At 35.9% G+C, this 25,696-nt stretch overlaps 1 protein-coding gene across 6 annotated transcripts in view; it reads left to right on the top strand.

The window, feature by feature from the left end:
* Nucleotides 1–25,696, top strand: part of PCNX1 (pecanex 1) — a 158,725-nt gene that overhangs the window by 91,340 nt on the left and 41,689 nt on the right. For 4 of the 6 annotated variants that reach the window (XM_055130034.1, XM_055130032.1, XM_055130031.1 and 1 more), the window contains 10 exons: nt 5,331–5,421; nt 7,221–7,278; nt 8,099–8,316; nt 9,273–9,426; nt 13,860–13,892; nt 15,673–15,844; nt 17,274–17,384; nt 19,194–19,285; nt 24,043–24,152; nt 24,892–24,997. In XM_055130034.1, the coding sequence (XP_054986009.1) occupies nt 5,331–5,421; nt 7,221–7,278; nt 8,099–8,316; nt 9,273–9,426; nt 13,860–13,892; nt 15,673–15,844; nt 17,274–17,384; nt 19,194–19,285; nt 24,043–24,152; nt 24,892–24,997 (1,145 nt within the window). The remainder of the gene's footprint in view (nt 1–5,330; nt 5,422–7,220; nt 7,279–8,098; nt 8,317–9,272; nt 9,427–13,859; nt 13,893–15,672; nt 15,845–17,273; nt 17,385–19,193; nt 19,286–24,042; nt 24,153–24,891; nt 24,998–25,696) is intronic. The other 2 variants (XM_055130035.1, XM_055130033.1) reach the window with 1 other exon arrangement.

Genomic DNA, 25,696 nt, shown 5'->3' with positions numbered 1-25,696 from the left:
CTATTTATAGATTTTATTTTGTGAAGTATTTCTAAGTCTTTTGCTGCGTTTTTGTAAAAATTGAAAAAACATTGATTAAAACATACAAGAGTCACTGAAGATCATTAAAAATCAGCGTGGATATATACTACATTAAGTTCACTACTGAAAAAATTACTGTAGAGGTGTAATAGTTATTTTGATATTTTAGATACAACTAATTTGTCAGATACAAATTGAACATCTTTTCTTCCATTCCATGAGTTTTTTTCTGTTGTTAATGGTAGTGATAATGTCATTCAATACCATTGGTACACAGTATTTTGGAAAAATAAGGAAGAGAATTTGTCCTATGAAGGAAAATGTTGGCAGATTATAAAATTATAGTAGAATATGAATTTATGTATTCTCTTTTGGAAGATTCACTTTATCTGGAGATCAGGCAGTAGGAGGAGAGACTAATGAATTAAAACATGTTTAATTGAACTAGAGAATCATAGCCATTTTAGTAAAATATTTGTATTTATACTTGTCTTTTAATTGTTAATAAAATATAAAATTTACTGTTTATATTGTTAAATAAAGATACCTGTTTTCCCTTATAAATACTGAAAAGCTCTCTTTTAAACCAATCTCTTCCTTTTCATACTTCCTAATTTATTTATCTTGTGATTTATAATCCTAGCATATTATTACCCAATTCAGAAAATACAGGTTCCCCAAATAAAAATTTTTTATTACAACTGGTATGGTAACTTGACTTCTATCAAACATAGCACAAGAGTTAATGAAGTTTGGAAGCTATATTTTCAGATGTGGAAAAACTACACCTTGTGTGACAAATCCAATTAGATGCTTCTTTTTTTGTAAATAAAGTAAATAATCATGTTTATGTGTCTTCTATAGCTGCTTTCATGCTATAGTGCCTTGCTTCTTGAATTCTTACAATAGAGACCATCTGACCCACAAGGTACAAATATTTATTAACTGGTCCATTACAAAAAAATGTTTTGATGATCTCTATCTGGGGAAAAGAAAGTGCGTTGACTCCCCTCTTCAGCAATGAATTGTGTAATTTTTCTCCGGGTGAAATGCATGTGGCAACAAAGCCTGAGAGTCTTAAATAGCTTCTCATTTTTAAATTTTTTTTTTCTTTTTGGGTCACATCTGGCGATACACAAGGGTTACTCCTGGCTCTGCACTCAGGAATCACCCTGGTGGTGCTCAGGGGACCATATGGGATGCTGGAAATCGAACCCGGGTCAGCCGCATGCAAGGCAAACGCCCTACCTGCTGTGCTATCGCTCCAACCCCATAGCTTCTCATATTCTTAAAGACCTAAGGCTTTAGTCTTAAGGTCTCCTCTCTTAAAAGTATAAAAATGTATTCACTGAGATAATGTTGTAACATAATACTTCAGAAATAAGCACTTTTTGTAGACTAAGTTGTGTAAATGTATTAAAGTATATATAAGGCAGTTTTCTCTGTATCTGCCTTTGTAACCCTTCTCTGCCATAAGAGCATTACTGGAAAAGTGATGCATCGGGTTAATGCAGTGCTTCAGGATTCATCTTGGTAGGCAAAGAATGAGTTCAGTTAGTCAAGAAATTGAAGGTGCCTCTGGGTTGTTATTGGAAGATTAGGAAAACCCTAGGAATTAATTGGTCCTGATACTGTCTTCCAAGATACCCATATAAAATGTATAACCAAAGGGGGCTTTCTTAGGTGGTTACTAGTCTTAAGGTCTTTATGAGCTTAACTTTGTGTCATATGGTTAGACTTTTTGTTGATGAGAGGATAAGTTAGAGAATTCTCTTATTTCTCATGTCTTTTATCAATATTTTGCCAGTGTGTGTTTTGTGTTTGTTTATTGCATTATTCATGCCTCTAGGTCAGTATCTTCAGGTTTCTTGTTCTTAAAGTCATTATTCAGTTTTACCCATCTTTCTGCTGTCAGTCACTTCTGTATTGACCTATAGTTAATTTGAAATTGTCCTGCCTCCCAAAATGGGTGTAGTACCTAAATTTAATACAAAATAAAAGTTATTTTTGAATATTAAAAATTGAGAATTGCCAGGTACTTCACTTTGCAGCGGGGGTTGAAGGGGTGGGTACCCCTGGTAGTTCTCAGGAGCTCCTGGGTTTCTCCCAATGGTGTGAGGGATAGAAAGAGCCCAGCTGCATGCAAAAAAGTCCTTTATACCTATACTATCTCTCTGGCTCCCCAGATACCTTCATTTAAAAAAATCTATAGAGATCTCATAGCCAATGCAATTAATCTGAATTTCCATCTTCCAGTCTTGTTTATTTTGTCAAAAGCTAATGTTTTAAAGTCCTGATATAGCCACTCAATAAGACATAATTATAAGTGGGAGTTGTATTTCAGTGTGTTCACTAGCAAACATAATTCATGTGAGGATTTAATTTTTTTGTTGATGCTTTACTTGAATATTATTTGCAACTTTCTATCATTGCAAATAATATTTAAGTTGAAGTATAATATTAATCTTAATATAGATTAGTACTGAGATAGGGCTATCAATAAAGGCACATTTTTATTTGGACCTAAAGGTTAACTATGATTATGGTTTTAGTCTCAAATATATTTGAACTTGCTGCATGTTGATACAGATTTAAGATAATTATAATCTTTATAAGCCTATTTAATATACATTTTCCCCTTTCTGGTTGTTTTTGAAGATACCTTGAGTAGATTGCCATTAAATGTTACTAAAGTTTTACTTAAAAATTCCTAAAGGTAAAAAAAAATTCCTAAAGGAAATATTTCTTAGTGAAATGCTTTCCTGAATTATTTATCTTCTGAATAAAATTTGTTGTTTTTGAACAGGATATTTCCCAAGTGCAGAGATAAAGGGGGGCATATCTGTTGTTATGATATAGTTAAATTGAGTCTATTCCATGAATAGACTTTAATACAGTGTTAGTTTGTTCTCATATGTATTGTGTATATTTTTAGAAACTTGAATCTTTGTGTAATGTTAATAGAAAGACAGTATATTCCTTTTAAACACGCACTGTTAAAGTCCATAATAATTTGTTAAAATTACAGCTGCTTTCCTTAGACATACTTTATGCAGCTCTTTATGATTCTGAAGTTTACTGCTAGTTAATCACTGGTTCATAAGGAAGCGCTCAGAGTTGTAGATTTTTGTATTAATAAAACAATTCATTTCAGCTTTCTTTGATCAAAAAATATTCTGGACAGCATGTTTTCTTTTTCTTTTTTAAAATGGTACCATATGTGTTTCATATTAAACATCTGTGCACAAAAGACAACATGATATAATGATTTTTCACTGTCCTGTTTGAAGATTAAGTTAATTTTTTGTTAGATTCATTGCATATAAATATTTTAAATATCCCAATAATAGAACTTATATTATTAAAAGTTCCTTGGAATTATTACATATTTAAAACATGATTTTAATAGTTTGAAAACTATGTGGAATTAACTTACCTATAAAATAAAATGTGTTTGATACAAACATACACATTCCATTCTTACTGATCTTCACAAACAGTAGTCTATGCCCTCTCAAATCTATTATTCTGCCATTTATTCTTTAACACAGACATAATTATTCTGCATTATTCAATCTGTGGTTTCAGTCAAGTATTTACTTATTAATAAAAGTCCATCTTAGCAACACAGTTTTTTAAATTATGATAAGTGAAAAAAGTATAAAGAGTTGCAGCTTTAAAATTGCAACTTTTAAATTGCAACTTTTAAATATTTTTTAAATTTTTTGCCACCTAAGTTTTTGTCACCTATTTAAGAAGTAAACAAATTGGCAATATATGTCATTTCTCTTTAAATCCTTGTTCTATATTTTGTTAGTGGTGCTAAGAGAATGGTGACTATTACATGGGACTAAAAAATATAGTTTTAGATAATATACAGACTGAATAATATTCATTTAAAAAATACCAGCAATTAAGCTGCTCATTTCACTGAATACTTTTCTCCCTAATTAATCTCAAAAGTATATTTGCTGCTATAGAAAACATCACAGTAAAATTAAAATTATATATATTCTATCTTTACCCATAGAAATTACTCAATCTTAAGGTACTTCCCCTCAATTCAATTGTCTTTTTTAAAGAATGAATTGTTGAAATGTTCTGTGAATTCCTTAGGCATATTATTAGTATATTCTGGCAGTCTTGTCACTTTTCAGGGACTTCACTTATATAAAAATCATTGTATACTATTTTTGTCATAGCATGGAGAAGAAATCATTTAGCCCTGTCATTGTTAAATTTGCCCTCCTCAGTGATAACCTCAATAATTCCAGTTAGTGAGGAAACATATTCTTAAAGTAGCATTGATTTGACCCGAATGGTTGTAGAACATTAAACCTTTTGTCATTTCTCATCTGGAAATTTATCTTCACTTATTTATGTTCTGTCACCATCAGTGGGAAAAGTGAAGATACACTTTTATTTTTAAATTCCATGATCAAAAATAACTTTTACAATGTTTTATTTTAAGTCTCTATGTATTTACAAACAATATAATACTAAACCTTTCATCAGTTTGGTAAATATTTGGCTATAGAAAATGATGTCCCCCCTTTCTAGAGTGTTATAGAATCATATAACTGGTAACATTTACTAAGTACTATAATTATAAGCCACATTGCTATGCTGCAGTCTATTGAACTTCTTCAGATCCAGAATCATATAACTGATGTTTATTAAACCTGTAATTTAATTATCAGCCACATTGCTATGTTGCATTCAGTCTATTGAATTTCCTCAAAGTTCATCTTGACATTTTGCATTTCTTAAAGATCAGAACAAAACTCTGAGGATAAACATGTAAATTTATTGTCCTGTAATTTGGGTCACCTTGAAGCATAAGCTGCTTTCCAAATGACCACATGTATTTCCCAAATTGTGGTCAAGTGACTTTTCAGTAATACTAAGTTCATTTGTAGGGTTGCTTGAATGGAGACTGTGCTGGGAGGAAAAGCTGACAAAGCTAACCAAAAAAAAAATAACCTATTTTTAGTTTTGTTTTTTTTTTTGCTGTGCCAGGCAGTGAACTTGGCCTCACACATAGGAGGCATGAGGCAGGCTACATCCCCAGGCCTTTAAATCTCTTACGTTGAATGTCTGATTATGTATGTCGGCATTTTGCCTCCGTGTCCAGTATTCCTTTTCATTTAACATCTTATTGAATTACATACAGATTGTTGTTTTAAAAATATTTTTGGGGAAAGGTTTACAGTGTATTAAAAAATTATAAGACATTTAGAATTTAGTGTATATGTAGGAAATATTCTGAGTATTCTAATGCTTTTCTAAAAAACTCATTTATTTGCTAGGTAAGTTCTCTTCTACACTTTATGAGACTGGTGGCTGTGATATGTCACTTGTGAATTTTGAACCAGCAGCAAGAAGAGCATCTAATATCTGGTATGTGTACTATATGGACATTGTTTGTAATTGTCTATCTTTTCCATGCTCATAACTTTTGGTCTTGAGGTGGTAGCTTGAAAATATTTCCAAATTAACGTAATTTATCATACTGTATTGTCATACTGCATTTGTCTTCAAAGAATCTTGAAAGTGGATTTTTTTTCTTGCTGCGAAAGAAAGAAAACCTTTTAAAACAAAAAGCTAGTCTGTATTTAAAAATATTAAGTGTAGACTTCCCTCTGTAACTGATATTAGTGGGGCTGATTTCCCATGGGTTTTTTTTTGTGGGAGGAAGGGTGAGGAGGGGAGGGTTGGGTTACACTTAGTGAGACTCAGGGACTACTTCTTGCTCTGTGCTCAGAGGGTGGTACTCAGGGGACATACACAGAAGTGAGGCTCAAAGCAAGTTCACCATATGAAAGGCAAGCAAAGGACTCTTGTCCTAGCCCCAGCCCCATGATTTCCCACCATTCAAATTAAGCTGTAGATCTTGTTACGTATGTTCATATGTGTAAAAAGCATGCAAGATATGTCTAATACACATATGTAAAAAGCTTATTAGAATAATATTTACACAAACCAGTTCAGATCGAATATTTACACAAGTCATCATTCGTCTTGGTGTAATCAAACCTGGGTTTGCCCCATACAAGGCAAATACCCTACCCACTGAGCTATAATCCGGCTCCGAATGTCACATTGTTTTTAAATGAGCAACTTTACTTTTATTTTAAAACTTGTCTAACTGCTGCAAGTGGGTAGAATTACTTAAATAAGAGTCAGATGTCTAAACATTCAGTTTTAGAATAAGATAATGGGCATTTACAAGAAAAGTGAATAAAAATATTTGAAATCTTGTGTCTAGAATATAATCCGTTATAAAATATTAATATTTTGTTTTAAAGTTTTTAATCATGTTCATCTATTCAGGTTGTTGCTTTGAATTTAATTATTGATTTATTAGTTTTTTTGTTGTTTACAAGAGTCATGATTATTTTTGGATTTCCATTTAACAATAGGTCATTCCTATTGAAATGTCACATCTCTGTGGGTAGTTTGCTTAGTTTCTCAGGTTTTGAGGGACATTTAAAGCAGTGGACTCATGTAGTCACTTAGCATGTTGTAAAAACAAAATATTTACGCACTATACTCTGAGTTCTTTTAGTTAAGTTTCAGAATTTACCCTGTTAAAAATGATTAAATTGGAGGGCTGGATGTTTTCATAATAGTTGAACTAATAGGGGGTGGAGCAGTGGATATTTAATATGTTGATACCAATGCATACCACCAGTGGCTCACACTTAAATGTGGTTTAATTAACAGAATTGTGGCATTGGTGTCAGTGTGTTAATATATTCAAGAACAGTTTCTTCTGTCATAAATATGATGTGGTCTCAAGTTTTGAAATCTTGACTGAACTGTGGAAAATGAATTGATGTGTTCTATATTATTATAGCTTAAATTGATTATCATTCTAGGTAATGTGTTGATTGAACTCAAATATTTTTTGTAAGAATCTCATAATAGTGACATTAGCATGTTACTGTTGAGGAAACTGAGGTATGAAAGATTGGATAATTTATACAAAATCTCATTTGAGAAAAAGGTTTTGAGTAGATATTCTAACCCAGAGTCCTTGTATTCTTAATCACAGGTCTAAGAAAATGCTATGTTGCATATTAAGAGTTTTTATGGAAAAGTGAAAGCAGTGTAATTATCACCTAGTTGTAAAGGATTTATTTTTCTTTCTACTAATTCACGAACTATTCCCTAAAGTGTTTCTCATTTTATTTTAGTGATACGGATTCTCATGTATCCAGTTCTACCTCAGTTCGATTTTATCCACATGATGTGGTAGGTTTTTACTTTACTTTATAAATAATACCTTTCCAGATTACGCATCTATGCCTATCAGAAAATCTTGAAGAAGTTACAAAAAGTCAGTTTTTGTGGAAAATTATAGTGAAATTATTTTTGCTGTTCCATAGTGGATTTTTTTTGTAAATCCTTTGACCACCCCCTCCTCCCCGCCTACCGCCACCACCAAAAAACCCAGATATTTAATCAGCTACTTATGAATCTCTAAATATGCTTTTGAGGGTATGTAAAGGTTCATTACTTATCAACACCATATTGCCATATATCTGGTTAGACCATTTTAAATCATGCCATTTTAAAACTTTACTTTGCATATTAAGGATTTTGTGCAGAATTTTTAGTTATTTATATACTAATAGGTTTATGTGAGACTTTGTAACCATATAATACTAAATATATGCCATATGAAATAAATAGTGGGAAACTTTTAAATAGGCAACACTTATCTTTCCTATCAAGATGTAGCTATTGAAGTTAGAAAGTCATGCACCCCTGATCCTTGAGCTATTTTCCTACACCCTATAAATGATGTTAATTCATTTACTAGCTACATAATCATAAGATGCTGATTTCAAACACTTTTCCTGGGATTTTCCAAGGGCCCTGTTGATGAGTTTTCTCTGTTCTGTTAATTTTATGCTGTTACTTTCTATGGTTTCTCGTGATGATGAAATCTCCACCAAAGGTAGACTAGCATAAAGGATTGAGGGGGCTTTGATAATCTGCATGCAGACTAAGTAACCCTGGGAGCATGATTTCACTATTTTAAGCCTTTCCAATGCTGACTTTCTTTTAGCTCTCTCTTCCTCAGATTCGATTGAACAGACTGTTGACCATAGATACAGATTTGTTGGAGCAACAAGACATTGATCTAAGTCCTGACTTGGCGGCTACTTACGGCCCAACAGAAGAAGCCGCCCAAAAGGTCAAACACTATTACCGCTTTTGGATCCTGCCGCAGCTCTGGATCGGCGTTAACTTTGACAGACTCACACTTTTAGCTCTGTTTGATAGGTGAGAATATGATGTAATAAGGATCTACGTAGATTTATTTGTAAGTGAATTATGTATAGTAACCTACTTTTTTTCACTTGTTTATCATGTTGGAAAATGTGTTTTGATTTTGTCATAAATTTGTGGGCAGGGGCGTGGCTTCTAGGGTCAGAAGGAACTTGCCAGCATTGCTCAGGGTACTGGGGTCTGTGCCAGCCAGATAATTCAGTGCTTGGGTTGGTACTGTGGTGGTGCTCTGGCCACACTGGGGTGTGCTGGGGGTTCATTTGGTTCCAGAGATCAAACGGAGCTTCATCTTTGCTAGGCATTCACTCCAACCCGTTAAGCGTATCTTTCCAGTCTTATTTTGTCTTTCGAATATAAAATATAAGTTTAATTTATCCAGATTTTAATTCTTTAATCTATTAAAAACTTACATATACATGTATATATACATTATTTGACACTCAAGTCAGTTAATTATTTTACAACAAAGTGATATCTAAAAGAGCAGATGTTAGGTAAAAAAATTTTAGTATACATTAAAATATAAATTAAATTCATACTATATATTATAATTAGAATTTTACAATTCACTATAGCTTGCTTCAATTTGTAATTTTCAAATGAATTTCTTTTTCAATACAATCCAAGCTCGGAGGATAGAGACTTAGTATACTGGGTAGGGCATTTGCCTTTCACGTAGCCAACTTAGTTTTGATCCCTGGTACCACATGGTCCCATGAGGGAATGATCCTTGAGTGTAGAGCCAGTAGTAAACCCTGAACATGGTTTGTTGTTAGCCTCCCATTACCAGCCCTCCTCCTCCAAATCAGTGTAATCCATTCTTACTCAAATTATTTCCAAAACTGTAGGTGTAACATGAGCTTCTTATTAACATCTATTTTGTGCTGATTAGTTTCTTATTTGGTGATTCACTTATAAATTTTACTCATACATTTCCTTTTAATCTTCAGAAATCGTGAGATCCTGGAAAATATATTAGCTGTCATCTTGGCTATTCTTGTGGCATTTTTGGGATCGGTTCTTCTCATACAAGGCTTCTTCCGAGACATCTGGGTGTTCCAGTTTTGCCTGGTGATAGCCAGCTGTCAGTACTCACTGCTTAAGGTACCAGCATTTCCCTTTTTTTTCAGACTACAGAATAATATTGTGTTATAAGACAGAAGGTTTCATATCACACACTGAATTATAATAATACATGGACTGGACCAGTAGCACAGTGGGTGGGGCATTTGCCTTCCACACGGCTGACCTGGGTTCAATTCCCCCGTTCCTCTCAGAGAGCCCGGCAAGCTACCTAGAGTATCCCACCCAAATGGCAGAGCCTGGCAAGCTACCCATGGCGTATTCGATATGCCAAAAACAGTAACAAGTCTCACAATAGAGATGTTACTGATTCCTTCTCGAGCAAATCGATAAACAACAGGGTGACAGTGCTGCAGTGCAGTGCTAATTTTCACATGTATTTTTTTGGACATTATCTATTAGGTGTGGAAGACAATGGGCATATAAACTTTTTAAATGGTATGAAAAGCTTGCTGTTACATTTCTAGTTTAAATTACCTCTATTAAAAATATTTGAGTATTGGGGCTGGAGAGATAGCACAGCGAGTAGGGCGTTTGCCTTGCACGCGGCCAACCCGGGTTCAAATCCCAGCATCCCACATGGTCCCCTGAGCATGGCCAGGGGTAATTCCTGAGTGCAGAGCCAGGACTAACCCCTGTGCATCGCCAGGTGTGACCCAAAAAGCAAAAAAAAAAAAAAAAAATTGAGTATTGTAGTTTAGAGTTTACATTCTTGAAATAACTGTTGTTAAATTTAGCATTTGCCTATATTTTGTCTTCTGTTTTATATGTAGATAAAATTTATTAAAAATTATCATTGCTAGATATAAAAATATCAAAACTAACATTTATATTTTTATAAGAGATTGGTGTCACTTTGCTGCTGTTTTAATAGTGTACACGTTGAATAATATTTCAAAAGCTGTAAAATACTTATCTACAAGTAAGTAAATTATTCAAGTAAATGTTATTTACTTGAAAATTTTCCCAAATGGGAGAACCCAATAACAGGCTTTTTTTGCATTTTTTTCAAAAATCTGTGTCTAACATAGGCTGTTTTCTGTACCTTTCTTAGCCAGTCGCTACCCTTGCTTATTTCGGCTATTTGTTTACTATATAAAATGAAAAACCCGGTTCTCCCATCATATCTAGTCTCTTTTTCCATACCATCAGCTTTTAAAAAAATTATTAAAGCACCATGATTTATAGAGTTATTCATAGTTGAATTTTGGACATAGAATATTGCTGCACTAATCCCACCACCAGTGTCAGCTTCCCTCCACCAGGGTTCCCAGGTTTTCTCCTCCTCCCCGACTGCCCTCCTGACAGGTACATTTCTAAGTTTAGTTATTTAAGCTTTATGCTGTCATACTGGGGGGAAAGGCAGCTCAGATAGAGAAGGAACCACCAAGTAAAGGGTGCTAGGAGGGCCCGTTCGGGATGGGAGATGCGGGTTGCAAGTAGACTATAGACCGAACATAATGGCCACTTAATACCTCTACTGCAAACCACACACCCAAAAGGAGAGAGAGAGAGAGAAAAGGGAATGCCCTGCCACAGAGGTGGGGTGGGGTGGGGGGAGGACAGAATGGGGGTGGTGGTAGGGACGCTGGGACCATTGGTGGTGGAAAATGGGCACTGGTGGAGGGATGGGCACCCGACCATTGTATGACTGAAAGGCAAGCACAGAAGTTTGTAAGTATGTAACTGTTCCTCACAGTGATTCACTGATAAAAAATTTTTTTTAAAAAGCTTTACGCTGTCAGCTTTTAAAAAAATTTTTCTGTGTATGTATAGATACCTGTGTTCACCAAGACCCATCCATACGTTCTTTACTCATTGCTATGCTGAGACTTTTGTGGCTATTGCTGGTCTCACAGTTCTTTTCTTTCACTTCTTTCTCTGAGTGACACATCATTTTATCCCCATGAATGCTATCTTGTATTTGTTAACCTCTTTATTCTGTGACTTTATGTCATTTGTCTGGGTGCTTCACCTTGGCAGTACTTGGGGCCCGGAGGTGCTTGGGGGCCACCAGAACTACACCCAGCGGTGCTAGTACAGAAGTGAGGAGCATGAGGTGCCATGGGTCAGAACCAAGCCTCACACATGCGAGGCTTTAATTCCACCACTAAGGTCACATCACTGGCCCTATTCTCCACTTTATGCTACCCTGATGGTTATCCTGCTTCTCAAACAAGTCGGTTTTCCTTTGTCAATGCTTCTTCTTTTGATCACTTCTTATTTAATGAGAAATCCCATAAATTGTTAGAAGAGAGCTTCACTTGTCCTTTTCAGTTTGTAATCGCTGTCAGTGATGTCATCTTTTTATTAGATTTTTGCTGCTCCTAAATATAAATTTTGTCCAGTTTGATATTTTGAAGTCTTCAACTTCATACATTTTAGCGCTCTATATTTAGCAGACATTTAAGAAATAGCATATCATCATGTTTTAATAGTTTTCTTTCCTTTGCTTTTGGTAGTAATATACAGACTCATGATCTTAAAGCCTCTACTTCTTGTTTTCAATGCCTAAAAACACTAACAAAATTCATTGGACTAAATTTGGTGATTCTATGTTTAAAATATTGACCTTTGTTCTTGCTTTCTATTTTGACCATCTCATCTATCCTTTTTATGTCTTCAAAAACTCACATTGATTGTAACCCTTGTCACATTATGTCTAATAATTTGAATGTACTTTCAAATACAGAAAAGGTTAAAAAAAGAAGACTGAATTTTGTTATTATTTTTTAATCGAATCACCATGAGATACAGTTACAAAGCTTTTATGTTTGAGTTTTAGTCATACATTGATCAAACACCCATCCCTCCACCAAGTGCACTACTTTCCACCACAAATGTCCCTAGTATTCCTCCACCCCCTCTCACCATTTCCCTGCCTCTGTGGCAGACAATTTCCCCCATACTCTCTCTACTTTGGGGCATTATGGTTTTCAATACAGATACTGAGAGGCTATCACATTTGGTCCTTTATCTACTTCCAGCACACATCTCCCATCCCGAATGATCCCTCCAACCATCCAATGATGGTCAATACTTTGTGATCCCTTCTCTATTCCAGCTGCTTCTCCCCCAGCTCATGAGGCAGGCTTCCAACTACAAAGCAATATTCCTAGCCCTTGTCTCTACTGTCCTTGTTGTCAGTCTCATATTATGGTATTTTATATTACACAAAGGAATGTAGTCCTTCTGTGTCTGTCCCTCTCTTTCTGACTCATTTCACTTAGCATGATACTATCCATGACCATCCACTTTTAAGCAAATTTAATAACTTCCTCTCTCCTAACAGCTGTATAGTATTCCATTGTGTCGATGTACCAAAGTTTCTTTAACCAATAAGACTGAATTTTAAAGGTTTCAGTTGATTAGAAGAAGAATGTCATAAACAGAAATAAGGCTGGAACACAAACTTCTATAATCATTGTTTATTTATTGGGTGTGGGGGGCGTGGGGGATTGGGATGAACACCTGTGATGCTCCTGGACTTTTCCTGGCTTTGTGCTCAGGAGTGATCCATTAGTAGTATTTGGGAGACCAAATGTGGTGCCTGGGATTCAAACTAGGGTTAGTTGAATTCAAGGCCTTTCCTTGTTTACTTTCTTTCCAGCCCCCCTGAGACACATTTTTAGGGAATTTGCTGGAATTGAAAGAATTTAATGACCTGATTCCATATCCAATGAAGGGCCTTGTACCCCAGACTCAGTGTGTTTGATCCATTGTAGAATTAATGGATGTGATAGGCTATTCTACAGAAATTTCTTGATTAATGTTACTAGAAATTGATTGTAATTTAGTAGAAAAGCCATAATTTGGGTGGTTAAGAATTTCTTTTGAACATTTTGTGGAAAGTTGATCAAGTATTTTAAGGAGTAGAGCTTAACATAATCAATACTTTTGATGTGAAAATTCAGAAGACATATTCAATACAATATCACTAAATTATGTAGTATGCTTGGACTTTGTTGACAGAACTATAAAACTTATGAACCCATATTTTGTGCATTTTCTAAGTGCAATAATGTCACGTGAGCAATTCTACCATCATACATTTGTGTAGTAAAGAATTGAGCTGTAGAATGGATTGATCTCTCATATGCCATTTCAGAAATGTTAAGCTAGATGCAAATTATTAACCACAGTAGATTTAAGAGCCAGGAAAGATGGGGCTGGAATGAGTACAGTGGGTAGGGCACTTAACCTTGCACGTGGCCTAACTGGATTCAGTCTTGGCACCATATAGGAGTAAGGCCAGTATGGCCCAAACCACCCCTCCCTCAAAAAAAAAAAAAAAAAGACACCAGTGTCTGTAGTTGATGTATCAGTGTTTCAACACAATTAATATAATCATTTGTTAGGTGTGGAATCTTGAAATTACTTCATGCATGTTGAGCATTTATTGTAAAAGTACCAGGATTTCAGGAGAATAATCTGTCTCTCTGTTTCATTTTCAGAGTGTTCAACCAGACTCCTCTTCTCCTAGACATGTGAGTTGCTCCAACATGCCTGTGACTTGACATTCATCAAAGCCTTTTTTTTTTATGTTAGATTAATTGAAATGTTTGTTACTGATGTCTCATCTCAATTTTGACTCGCTGTAAGAAATATGGGTGATTTTATTTGCATAAAATTAAAGGATATTGCAAATGTGGACTCTAAATCCATTAAAAATCAGCACAGTAGGTTTTGGGGTTGTTGTTTTTAAGAGAAAAGCAATTGGCACACTTTCAGTGACTCTGGGTTAGCAGCCTTATTTTTATTCAATTTTTAAAAAAATTTTCTACTGATTTACAATACTACATAAATTTTGGAAGCATAGCTTTATAACTTTGTATGTATATGGGCAACTAACTAAAAACTTGATGTGCTGCAACATATTTTAGGAGCAGGTTATCAATGAATTAGACATATGTAATTAAACTTATGATTTTTTGACTAGGTATTAAATAATTTTGAAATATTGGTCATGAGTAAGTATTGAAAAACAGAACTTTGAGTAGGAAAAGTTTTACATTATTTTTCTTAAGTAATTAGGAGCAAGAATAAAGAAGTGATACATTGATCTGTTCTTTAGACCTGTGACTGTCAAGGAGATTGAAAGCCTTATTACTTATTTTGTGATTTTACTGGTCTTATTTAATATATATTCACTTTGAGGAGGGGTTGATCTGGAGACCAGGGGGCCCTTCCATGTGATTCTCTGTTGACCAGACCTCATGGGTCAGTGCAGGGCCCAAGGATGTGGTGCTGCTCCAGCCCCACAACTCTTACTCAGGCTAGCCCAGTGGTGCTCAGGGTGTCCAGGGCTACATCTGGTGATGGTCGTGGACCATGTGGTGCCAGGGATTGAAACAGACTCAGCCACATGCAAGGCATGTGCGTTTAGCCCTGTATTACCTCCCAGCTTCCTTTGTGATTTTAGCAAAAGAATTGGCTGTCTAACACTATTTACTGTGAGAGGTACCATCAGCTTTCAGACCGCACCCCAGAGTATCTATTTTGGTTTTGTGGCCATACCTGTAAGCCCTCTATGCCGAGAGCTTCCAGCTGGCTTTGTGCTCAGGGGATGGTATATGCTGCCGGGGATCAAGCCCAGCTTGGCCATCTGCAAGGCAAGCACCTTACCTGGTATACTGTCTCCCCAACCCTCATGCTGGAGTATTTAATGGAAAAAAGTAAATGGCCTCTCCTTAAAGTAGTTAAAAAGACAGACCATAAGAACAGTTTATGCTCCCCTTTATTGAATATGATAGAACATCTAATAATAGAGTATTATTTAATACTCACCAAAATAGAATATTTAATTATAAGAGTGCATGGACAAAACTTAAGGGGCAAATTATTTTTGTTCAGCTTCGTTTTACTAATAGTAACAATTGTGTTTTACTATTTTCTAAGAATCCTTTTATAGAGTAAGGACATGTGGAAGTTGTGTCTGGGTTTTGTGTGTGTGTGTCTTTCTTGTCAGTGTAGCTCCCCAGCAGAGTTCAGGCACCCAAGGTCCACTCGTGGCCACTCCGGGCCCAGTGATGTGTGCCTTGCGAGTTTGGGGCTTGGACTCAGCAATGTGCTCAGGAGGTCAGACTGTCTGGGTGTCACTCTCAGGGCCTCACCCAAGCTTGCCACTCTCGTTAGCCCTTGGTGCCACTTCTCTGACCCTAGGTGGAACTGCGTTTAATTCATAGAATATAAGCCACTGAAGATCTGAGCAGCAGGTTGTGATGTTTAAAAGTAACTAAACTGACTTTTAAAAACTGTCATTTTCAGGGTCATAATCGGATCATTGCCTACAGCAGACCAGTTTACTTCTGTATATGTTGTGGTCTTATTTGGCTCTTGGATTATGGGAGCAGAAACCTTACCACAACCAAGTTCAAACTCTATGGAATAACGTTCACCAATCCGCTGGTGCTTATTTCAGCCAGGGATTTAGTTATAGGTGAGTTCTCTTAAAAGTATCTCAGATCTTAACATTGGCATATATACAAATGGGTTCACTTATGTCGAGAAGCATCATTTTTAAAACAGTATTACAGTTAAGGTAATATGTCTGCAGTGGTGTTGACATCATGGCTTTGGTATACAGTTGCCTCACCTTATCACCACCAAGTTTGGCCTTAGTAAGGAGCAAAACTATAGTGTTATTGTGATGGAAAAGTTAATGATAAGCAAATGTAATATTCTGTTCTTGAGGCAGATGCAATGGAGTACTTCCTCTGAAACTACTTCACAGTTGAAATAATTGTGTATAATGATTGAAATATTGTTTAAAATAGTTGAAATAATTTTTGAAGCTAGTCTTTCTAATTGAAAACATTGTTTAATACCGAAGCAATTATGTAGAGAGAAGTAATTTTAAATGCCTCTTTTATTTTTTTTGTTTATTCACTGTAATTTATTTATTTATTTATTTATTTTTGTTTGTGAGATATTTTATTTTATTTTATTATTATTATTTTTTTATTGAATCACCATGTAGAAAGTTACAAAGTTCTCAGGATTATGTCTCAGTTATACAATATTCAAACACCCATCCCTTCACCAGTGCCCATATTCCACCACCAAAAACCCCAGTATACCTCCCGCCCCCCCCCACCCCCAACTGCATAACTGATGAATTTCACTTCATTTTCTCTTTACCTTGATTACATTCCATAATTCAACATAAAACTCAGTATTGTTATTGGAGTTTCCCCCCAGGAAAGACAGCCCTACTGCCAACGAAGCATTTGATAATTAGTTTTCCATTGCTGAGAATGAGGAGATATGCAGCCCCACTGCTCCAAGTACATAGCTCTTTTTTTTCCCCTTTTTCCTTTTCCTTTTTTTTCTCCCTCATCCCCCTTCCCGCACCTCATAGTATGGTGGACACCACACCGTGTTTCTCCCCGAAAATGGGAAACAACCGGAAAAGAGGAATATTTCCTCTTCTCGGCCGGCGTGGGGCTGTTGCTTAGTTCACAGTCCAGAGAAATGGCTGCTACTTTGATTACCTTCAATATTTCAACAAAAAACTCACTGTTATTATTTGGAGTTTCCCCCCAAGTCAGACCTGCTAAAAAGGAACCATTTCACATTGCTGACAATTAAGAGATGTGAAGGTTTTGGATTTCTGTATAAAGTCCAGGAAAATTCTGCCAGAAATTGCATAACCCATCTCACAGTCCCAGTGCATTGCTGTAAGAAGCTGCGCTGGATGCCCAAATGTATTAGGTCTCTGGAATCAAAGTCTTTAGGCGCAGAGGGTCCCTAAATGCTTTTTTTAATAATCACCTGGGATTTATATTATTTTTGGACTTTTCGTTTGTTCTTAAGTGACTAGAAGATATGGTATTTTATTTTAAATATCTTTTTCTTTCCTCCTATAGTGTTCACACTTTGTTTCCCAGTAGTGTTTTTCATTGGTCTCCTGCCTCAGGTGAATACATTTGTAATGTACCTTTGTGAGCAACTGGATATTCATATCTTTGGTGGTAATGGTGAGTACTTTTTTTTTCTTGTAAAAATCACAGATTATAGTATTACTTTTACTCATGAGATAATAAATTTAATCTCAAAATGCTTTCCTAATTTTTTATTTTATAATTGAAATTTTTAAGATCTCTAATAATTGAAAACTGAGCAGGAATGAATGTGTAGATAGAAAAATGTAGTCAAGTTCACAACTTTAATGAAAGATGGAGGAATTATGGAGTTAATTTGTGAGAAGTAAATGCTATTGTCCTAATAAAAGGTCAGGAGGCCAAAATGATAGTACAGCAGGTAAGGCACTTGCCTTACATACTGCAGACCTGAGTTCCATCCCTGGCATCCATATGGTCCCTCAAGCATCACCAAGAGTAATTCCTGAGTGCAGAGCCAGTAAAATCCCTGAGTACTACCAGACCCGGCTTCCATCCCTGGCATCCCATATGACCAACCCAGGTTTAATCCACAGCATCCTATATGGTTCCCCAGTGACTGCCAGGAATAAACCCTGAGCATAGCTTGGTGTGGCACAAAAATAAAACAAATAAATATATTTTTCCATTTTACTTCATTTAAAAATTAACTAGGACTCTATGGATATTACTTTGGAATATACAGTGGTTTGCATAATTTGAAAGAACCCAGTAGAAAGCCTCTGTGTTTCAAATACACTGTTAGGTTTTTGTATGTAGTATTTTACTCAGAGATGAGTATATAATGAGAGGAAAGAGAAATTTAGGAAGGAGAAAACATTTTAATAACTTTAGAGTTTCTTTTCATACTTGATGCTTGCATTCCACATTTATCTTTCAAATTTGTACATTGACATGATTATCTTTCTAATAAAATGTTTAGATGATTACTTAAATTTTTTTGCATATATTGTTAGGTCTTGAGGGCATATTTTTGATGCTTTTAAGAAGGATTGTGAATTCATGCTGAGCTGGTGTTCAGCAACTTTAGTGGGTTGAAGAAAGTTTGAGTATTTCAAAAACATTGTACATTCTATATTTTCAATATTATAAAGAGGATTTTGTCTAGGTAACTTGTAGGAGGGGACTTTATCATAGTATATAAAGTTGTATAGTATAGAAATCTAAAGAGATTTCTTTTATGGTCACTATATAAAATTGCTATTAATGGAAGGTCTATTTTTCGTATTTTTTAAATGAAGGCTAACTGTCTTAGTCATCCCCATATTTTTATTTTCAAGTAAGTCTGGATCAAGTTTTTTGTTGTGATTGTTGTTAGTAATTAGTCCTTTACTTATTTTGGAGAGTGGGAGCATGGCTTGGGATACACCTGGTTGTACTCAGAGATTACTCATGACTATGTGCTCGGGTGGTGCTTGGGAGATTATATGTGGTACTGGATCTCGAACCCAGGTAAATCACATATGAGGCAAGCACATTACCCTTTGTACTTTCTCTCCAGCACCTCATTTTTATACATTTTTTGTGTGGGAATTAACATGTGGGAATACAAGATACATTTCTGATGGTAAGACAAGCTCTCTTTACATAGATTGATGTCTTTTAGCAAATACTTTAGACATATTTAGTTTCTTCTCAGGCAAGCATTGTTATCCCAAGTTTTCGTAAGCAACAAGTTCTTAAGGTATAGTTATAATTTTCTAATATGTGTAAATAAGTTTGATTTGCAAGGCAAATAATGTATTTTATCTTAAATAAAAAATGATGGTTAGGAAACCCTTTGTCATTTTAAAATTGTTTGAAAGCATGGGATGAAGCAACTGAAGCTTTTGAGATCAAGTGAGTAGGATGCTTATCATATAATCATTCCCTTTTTTTGCAATCCAGCCACGACTAGCCTGCTTGCGGCACTTTACAGTTTCATCTGCAGCATTGTGGCAGTCGCCTTACTGTATGGACTGTGTTATGGCGCTCTGAAGGTGAGGGTGATATTTTGTCTGTGTCTATCTGAAGTGTTTTAAAAAGAGCTAATAAAGAGTTATTTCCCCTGGTGCCACTGGCATTTATTTCCTAGATCTTCTTATGTTGAACATTGTTTTTGTTTATTTTAAATTTGAAATTTCTTCTTTGTTGACTGTTATTAAAGGAAACCCCTCTTCCGTGCAGCACTGAAAGGTTAAAATTATAAACCGATTCTTAAAAACTATTCTAGAATAAAGTTGCACATGGTAGTAATAATGTATTAGTTATCTTAGATTTTTAGTTAAGAATTTATGTGACTTGGGACTGGAGAGACAGTACAGTGGGTTGGGCACTTGCCTTGCATGCTGCCAGCCCCCATTTAGTCCCCAGCACTCATTCATGGCCTACCCCACCCAGGAGTAATCCCTGAGTGGAGAGCCAGCAGTAAGTCCTAAGCACCCCTGGGTATGGTGCAATCCCCCTCTCTGCCAAGGGGAAAAAAGAACTGGTGTAACTTCTGTTCATAGCAAGATTCTTAAAATTTGAGAGTTAATAACTGAGATTAAAATTATGTTCTAGTAAAAATTGATGCACCAAAAGTTATCGTCATCATTGGCTTGAAAGGATCAAGTTGAGAATTCTTATTTTAGCAAATATCACTGAATTATAAACATAATAATTTAAATTTTATCATAAATAATCCTTCATCTCTGGTCTTATTTTTTATAATTACTCTAAGATAGTAAATTATAGAGTCAAAAGGACCCTGTCGAGTGACTCATTATCATCCTTTATTTATTCAGTTGCAGTTCTGGAATGCTGCCTGTATGCCCAGCACTATGCTAAATACCATCTACTGTTTTTTTAAGTTGTTTATATTTTAGTTGTGATTAGCAAGTCAGCCAACACTTTCAGTAGTGTGTGTAGGACTGTGACATCAGTGTTTCAAGGATGGAAATTTGGTTGTTTATTTACCTGTAAGGGATTAAAGATAACTTTCCAATTTTTTTAAACAAGACTTGAAAGAAAAATAAGAATTAGCTGATTGAAACAAAGGCTGAAAAGCTGTAGAACTGTATAGAAAGTAGGTTGAGAATAGGAACGAAGAGGTATTTAAGAAAGAGGGCTTTCAGTAAGGCTGGAAGGGTAGCCAGGCTGAGCTTCACATCTTTTGACCAAATGTGCTAAGGGGAGAGGAAAATTTACCATGAAAATGTCTAAGGTAAGTCCAGGCATTAATCAGTTTTGTATTTTAGAAAGATTGCATAGTCCCCGTTATGACAGGTGATTCGAATATGAGAAGGAACGAATAGAGAGAGAGTAGAGAGACTCTTGCAGAGAAATTTAATAAAAATTAGATTCAATGAATATATTTAGGGGACTCTGGCAAAAGAAAAAAAGGCCAGAATAGGGTCCAGGGTGACTTCTGAATATAGTCAGCTATGGAAAAAAAAAAAAGATCCTGCTGAACGGGGTGAAGGCTGTGAGATTCAGGAGGAAGATGATTATTTACATTGGGACACATTTACTTGTTAACCGTTTACGGAGTGCTCGAGATGCAGAATGGGTACTTGTTCATAGTGTGAAGAAGTTATAATTGTTCTAAAATTTATTGACAAAACTAAAGTGTAAGGCAAAGGCTGCATGGACCAGAATGCACAAGGAACTGGAGCATCTACTTTGTATTCAGGAGGCTCAGGTTCAACTCCCAGCACGACGTGGCATCCCCCGGGCATAACCAGGAGTGACCCTGAGTCCTGAGCATACTGAGCACAGAGCTCTGGGAGATGCCGGTGTTTTAAGTGTTGGGTAGAACAGAACTCAGCAAAGGAAACTTGAATGGCATTATTGTTTAAAAGTGTTTTTATTGGGTTTGGCAATCAGTAGAGTATTGGTGACTTTTCAACCATCAGATTCTAAGAAAGATAGAATAGAATGGATTTAGGTTTAAATAGATTTTAAGGGAGTGCACCCAGCTGTTTTAGAGTATAGTTAGTTTGCGTGCATGATGAAGGTTATTTTCCGTTTTTTGCTCTTTATAGAGATCTGCTATTTGCTTGCATAAAAAAGGGGAGGGTGGAGTATTCAGTAGAGAGAGATACTTGATAGAATGAAATCCAGCAAAGAATGGGTGTCTGTGAGATCCATTTCTAGGCATATTTCCCAGATATGCTACCTATAAATCATCCCACAGGATATGATTTGATCTGTTTTTTCATCTTTTGAGAAGTGAGTCATAATTTTGAAGTTGGAATCATTAAGATAACAGAGCAAAAGGTTTGTGGCAGTACAAAGACCTGTTAATGCTCTAAGCATATTTAATAGGTTGGAGTAAGGTATGATATTTTTTAGGTTAGATGTATTAAATACATTTATGGTTTAACAATATTTTCAACTTAAATTGGTTTATTTGAATTCATCATAAATTGAAAAAGATTTGTGCATAGAAAACCTATGGAAAAATTATATTTGAAGTTGGAATCATTTAGAGACACATCAATGCATTATTTTTATTAATAAGCTAATTTTTGGTGCTGGGGATTGAACCTAGATCCTCACCCAGGTGACACATGTCTTCTACCGCTAAACCAAATCCCAGGCCCTACTGGATAAATTTGAGAGTGGTTAAATTTTTTTCCCACTGATAATAGAATGTTACTGGGCCTGCTCGAGCAAATTGTTGATCAACGGGGTGACAGTGACAGTGACAGTGGTAATAGAATGTATAAGTTTCTTGATTTCTGCTCTCCTTGTGTTTTTCTAAAACTCTTTTAATTTATATTTTATCAAATCACCATGAGATACACAGTTACAAAATTGTTTGTGATTGGGTTTCAGTCAAACAGTGTTCCAATACTGTATGTATCCCTTCTTCGGTGTAATTTTCCATCACCAGTGTCCTGTTTCCCTCCCACCACCTACCTACACACCACCAGCCTGCCTTTATGGCAGACACTTTTCACTCTCTCTCTTTTTCCTTTGGATATTACGATTTGCAATAAGATACTGATATTGCATAGGTACTGATGCAATAAGTACATCATGTTTGTCACTTTACCTACTTTCAGCACTCAGTTCCTGTCCAGAGTGATCATTTCCAACTATTATTGTCACAGTGATCCCTTCCCTATCTTAACTGCCCTCCCCACCACCACTTGTGTCAAGCTTCCAACTGTGAACCAGCCTTCGTGGCCCTTGTTTCTGCTCAATTTCTAATTTTTTGAGGAACCCCACATTATTTTACAAAATGGTTGGACTAAGTCAACTGTCCCACGAGGAACGAAGGAAAGTCCCTTTCTCCCCACATTTGCGTCAGCACTGGTGGTTCTTGGTCTTTTTTGATATGCTCCAGTCTCTGTGGTGTGAGATAAATATCTCATTGCTATGATTTGCATCTCCCTGATGATTAGTGATGTAGAATATTTTTACATGTGACTATTTGTATTTTTTCTTTGAGGAAGTTTTGGTCCCTTCTTCCATTTTTCTGATGGGATTGGATTTTTTTTTCTTGTTAAGTTCTACCATATCTTATATATCTTTGATATTAATCCCTTATCAGATAGGTATTGGGAAATTATTTTTTCCCATACGTGGGCTGTCTTTGTATCATTCTCAAACTTGATTGACTTTCTTCTCATTAAATTAAAAAATATCAGGAATTTCATTCCTGTGTCTACTATTTAATAGTAAAAACTGCTGAAACCAACTCTGCCTTTGTGCCCTCATCTATAAATCAGAGACTAAATAGTGTATGTCTCCAAGGATAGCTGTAAGACTTTTTAGGAAATACTTTAGGGGCTTAAGTGATAGTGTAGCAGATAGAGCATTTGCCTTGCTTTCAGCTGTCCTGACTTCAGTCACCCTGTATAGTCCCCTGAAGCCCTGCCAGAAGCTTTTCCTGAGTGTAGAAAAAGGGGTAAACTCTTAGCACTGCCGGTTGTAGCCAGGAAAAAAAAAAACTTTAAGAATATGGCTTGACACGCAGTGTCCAATATGATGAATTTTGAATCAGCCATTTTAAAAAAGACCTTTTTGTTGTGATGTGCAACAGCTTCTGATTCTTATTAAGTGGAACAAAGAGTGAGAGGTATATAAGGTAGAATCCAGCTCCCAGCTTCTGCTGTTCTCCTTCCCAGGTCCCCATTGGAAGATGAGGTATAAGCACGGCTATTTCCTGTATGTCTGGTACCATGCTGGTCCATGCAGAGACTTTCTAGTAAGAAAGCAGACCAGATACATCCCTAGATACATGTGACTAGCTGTGGAAACCAGCCTCTGTAGGATTTATTTCTAGTAGTGAGCAGTTAATTTTTACGAGTGTATCTTATAGAAAAGTCATGAAGAAATAAGCATACTGAACATATTTTGTCTTGCCTAATGTGTTTTATCATTCATTTTTTTCCTGCTGCATTATATATGATCAAAGACTTATCATATCAGGGTATTTCATTTTTCAAAAGGGGAACATAATTACTATAAGTCTAATGCTATTATATAAAAACAGAAATGGACAGCAGCATGAATCAAAAGTCAATGTATTTTTATTTCTAGATAGACCTCTAATGCAAAAAGAAATCTAAAGGTAGATTAATTAGTAAGATTTTGGCTCACTGGAAAGTAATAAATGTAAATTTATTTGAAATAAGATTAAATTATATGACTGAAAGGTTTTTGTCAAATGAATTCTCTTTCTCCAAAATGCTGCTGTAAAAGATTATGTGTTAGATTATAAATTCGCAAACCCTTATCCTGTCAAACTCTGTTCTTCCACTAGGACTCTTGGGATGGCCAGCATATTCCAGTACTTTTCTCTGTGTTTTGCGGCTTGTTGGTAGCAGTATCCTATCATCTCAGCAGACAAAGCAGTGACCCATCTGTACTTTTGTGAGTAAAATCATTTGTTACCAAATAAAAGAAATCTAAGCAGCTTGGCATTTCTTTCAAATTCAGATTTCAAATTCTGTTTCCCAATGCTTTGCCAAAGTGCTCTTGACTTCATTCGTATTTGACATCATAATACAGAGCTTTGTAACACAGTAGCTGGATCTTTGGTAATGAGTAGTATCTAGCTGTGCTCCTGAGACTTCTATCGTATTGTAAACCAGTACTCGATTAATTAAATAAAAAGAAATATGTTTTTAAAACTCCAGTTTGGAAATTAAAAAAAAAATTAACTTTGGGGCCAGGCTGATAGCTCAAAGGCCTGGAGTTCATGCCTGGCACTGAGACGCCTGGAGTTTGATCCCTGGCAAGAGGTGGCCTACACTGTTGGGGGATGGCGGGGGCTGGTGGCGCTGAATGTGCGGGGGCTGGTTGCGCTGAATGTGCGCTCCTGGGCTTAGGCGCCGCCCTCAAAATATACTCTTGTTTTATTCTAACCACTTCAGCGGAAAGTATTTGTTAGATCCTCCAAATGGCCTGAGTATTAAAAAAGATTCTTGCAATAGAAATATTCTCACCATGTGCTAATATGTGGCATCTTAAACTTTTTAGAATTTATTGCTTGCTAATAATCAAATATCCTAGAATCAGTTGGTTTTCTGTCATAAAGCTTGCCGTTTGAAACACTGTTGAATATCCAGTTTATTTATTATTCTCTCTCTTTTTTAAAAAACATGTCAAGCTCTTTGGTGCAATCCAAGATTTTTCCAGAAACAGAAGACAAGAATCCAGAAGACCCTCTGTCTGAAGTAAAAGATCCACTGCCCGAAAAGCTTCGAAATTCTGTTGTAAGTTTTAGCTTTTCAAAGTCACCATTGTAGACTTATAGTTCAGACAGCCCATCATGTTGTATAACCAACACTTTTTAAAGTCATAGAGAGGGATAGTAATGTAGTTATGTATTTTAATGATATATGTACACATGTGTGTGTATATTGTTGAGCATCTTCATTTCAGATGTTAGCATGCATACAAGAAATGTTTGTTCATTCCTAAACTTCATTTTAATGTAGAGCAGTATGCTAAACATTGATTTTTTTTTGTTGGTGGCGGGTGGGAGGGGAGGGATATCAGATGAAATTAAGTAATATCAGTATAGAATCCTTGTGACTTTTATTTTGCGGTTTTTTTTTTTTTTTGGAGTGGGGGGCCGGGGGTTACAGCCAGTGGCTTTCAGAAGCTACTCCTGGATCTAGTGCTTAGGGATCTCTCTCAGTGGTGCTCTGAGAGCCTTGTGGTGCCTGGGATCAAATCCAGGCCTCCTGCATGTGAAGCCTGCATTTCAGCCCCATGAGTTCTCTCTCTGGCCCACCGGGTAGAATCCTTAATCCTACTTGGCCTTAACTAGGATTTGAAAGATGTATGTATGTTAACATAAATTAAATTGATTTTATTGTTTTTGTTGACTTAAACTGTCCTTGTGTGGGCCAGAGTGAGAGTTCAGGGATTAAGGCACTTGCCTTAGACACAGCTGACCCGGGTTCAAG

Source organism: Sorex araneus, chromosome 3, assembly GCF_027595985.1.
Source record: "Sorex araneus isolate mSorAra2 chromosome 3, mSorAra2.pri, whole genome shotgun sequence".
In the NCBI taxonomy this organism is placed as follows: Eukaryota; Metazoa; Chordata; class Mammalia; order Eulipotyphla; family Soricidae; genus Sorex; species Sorex araneus.
This window is presented reverse-complemented; position numbering and strand designations above follow the sequence as displayed.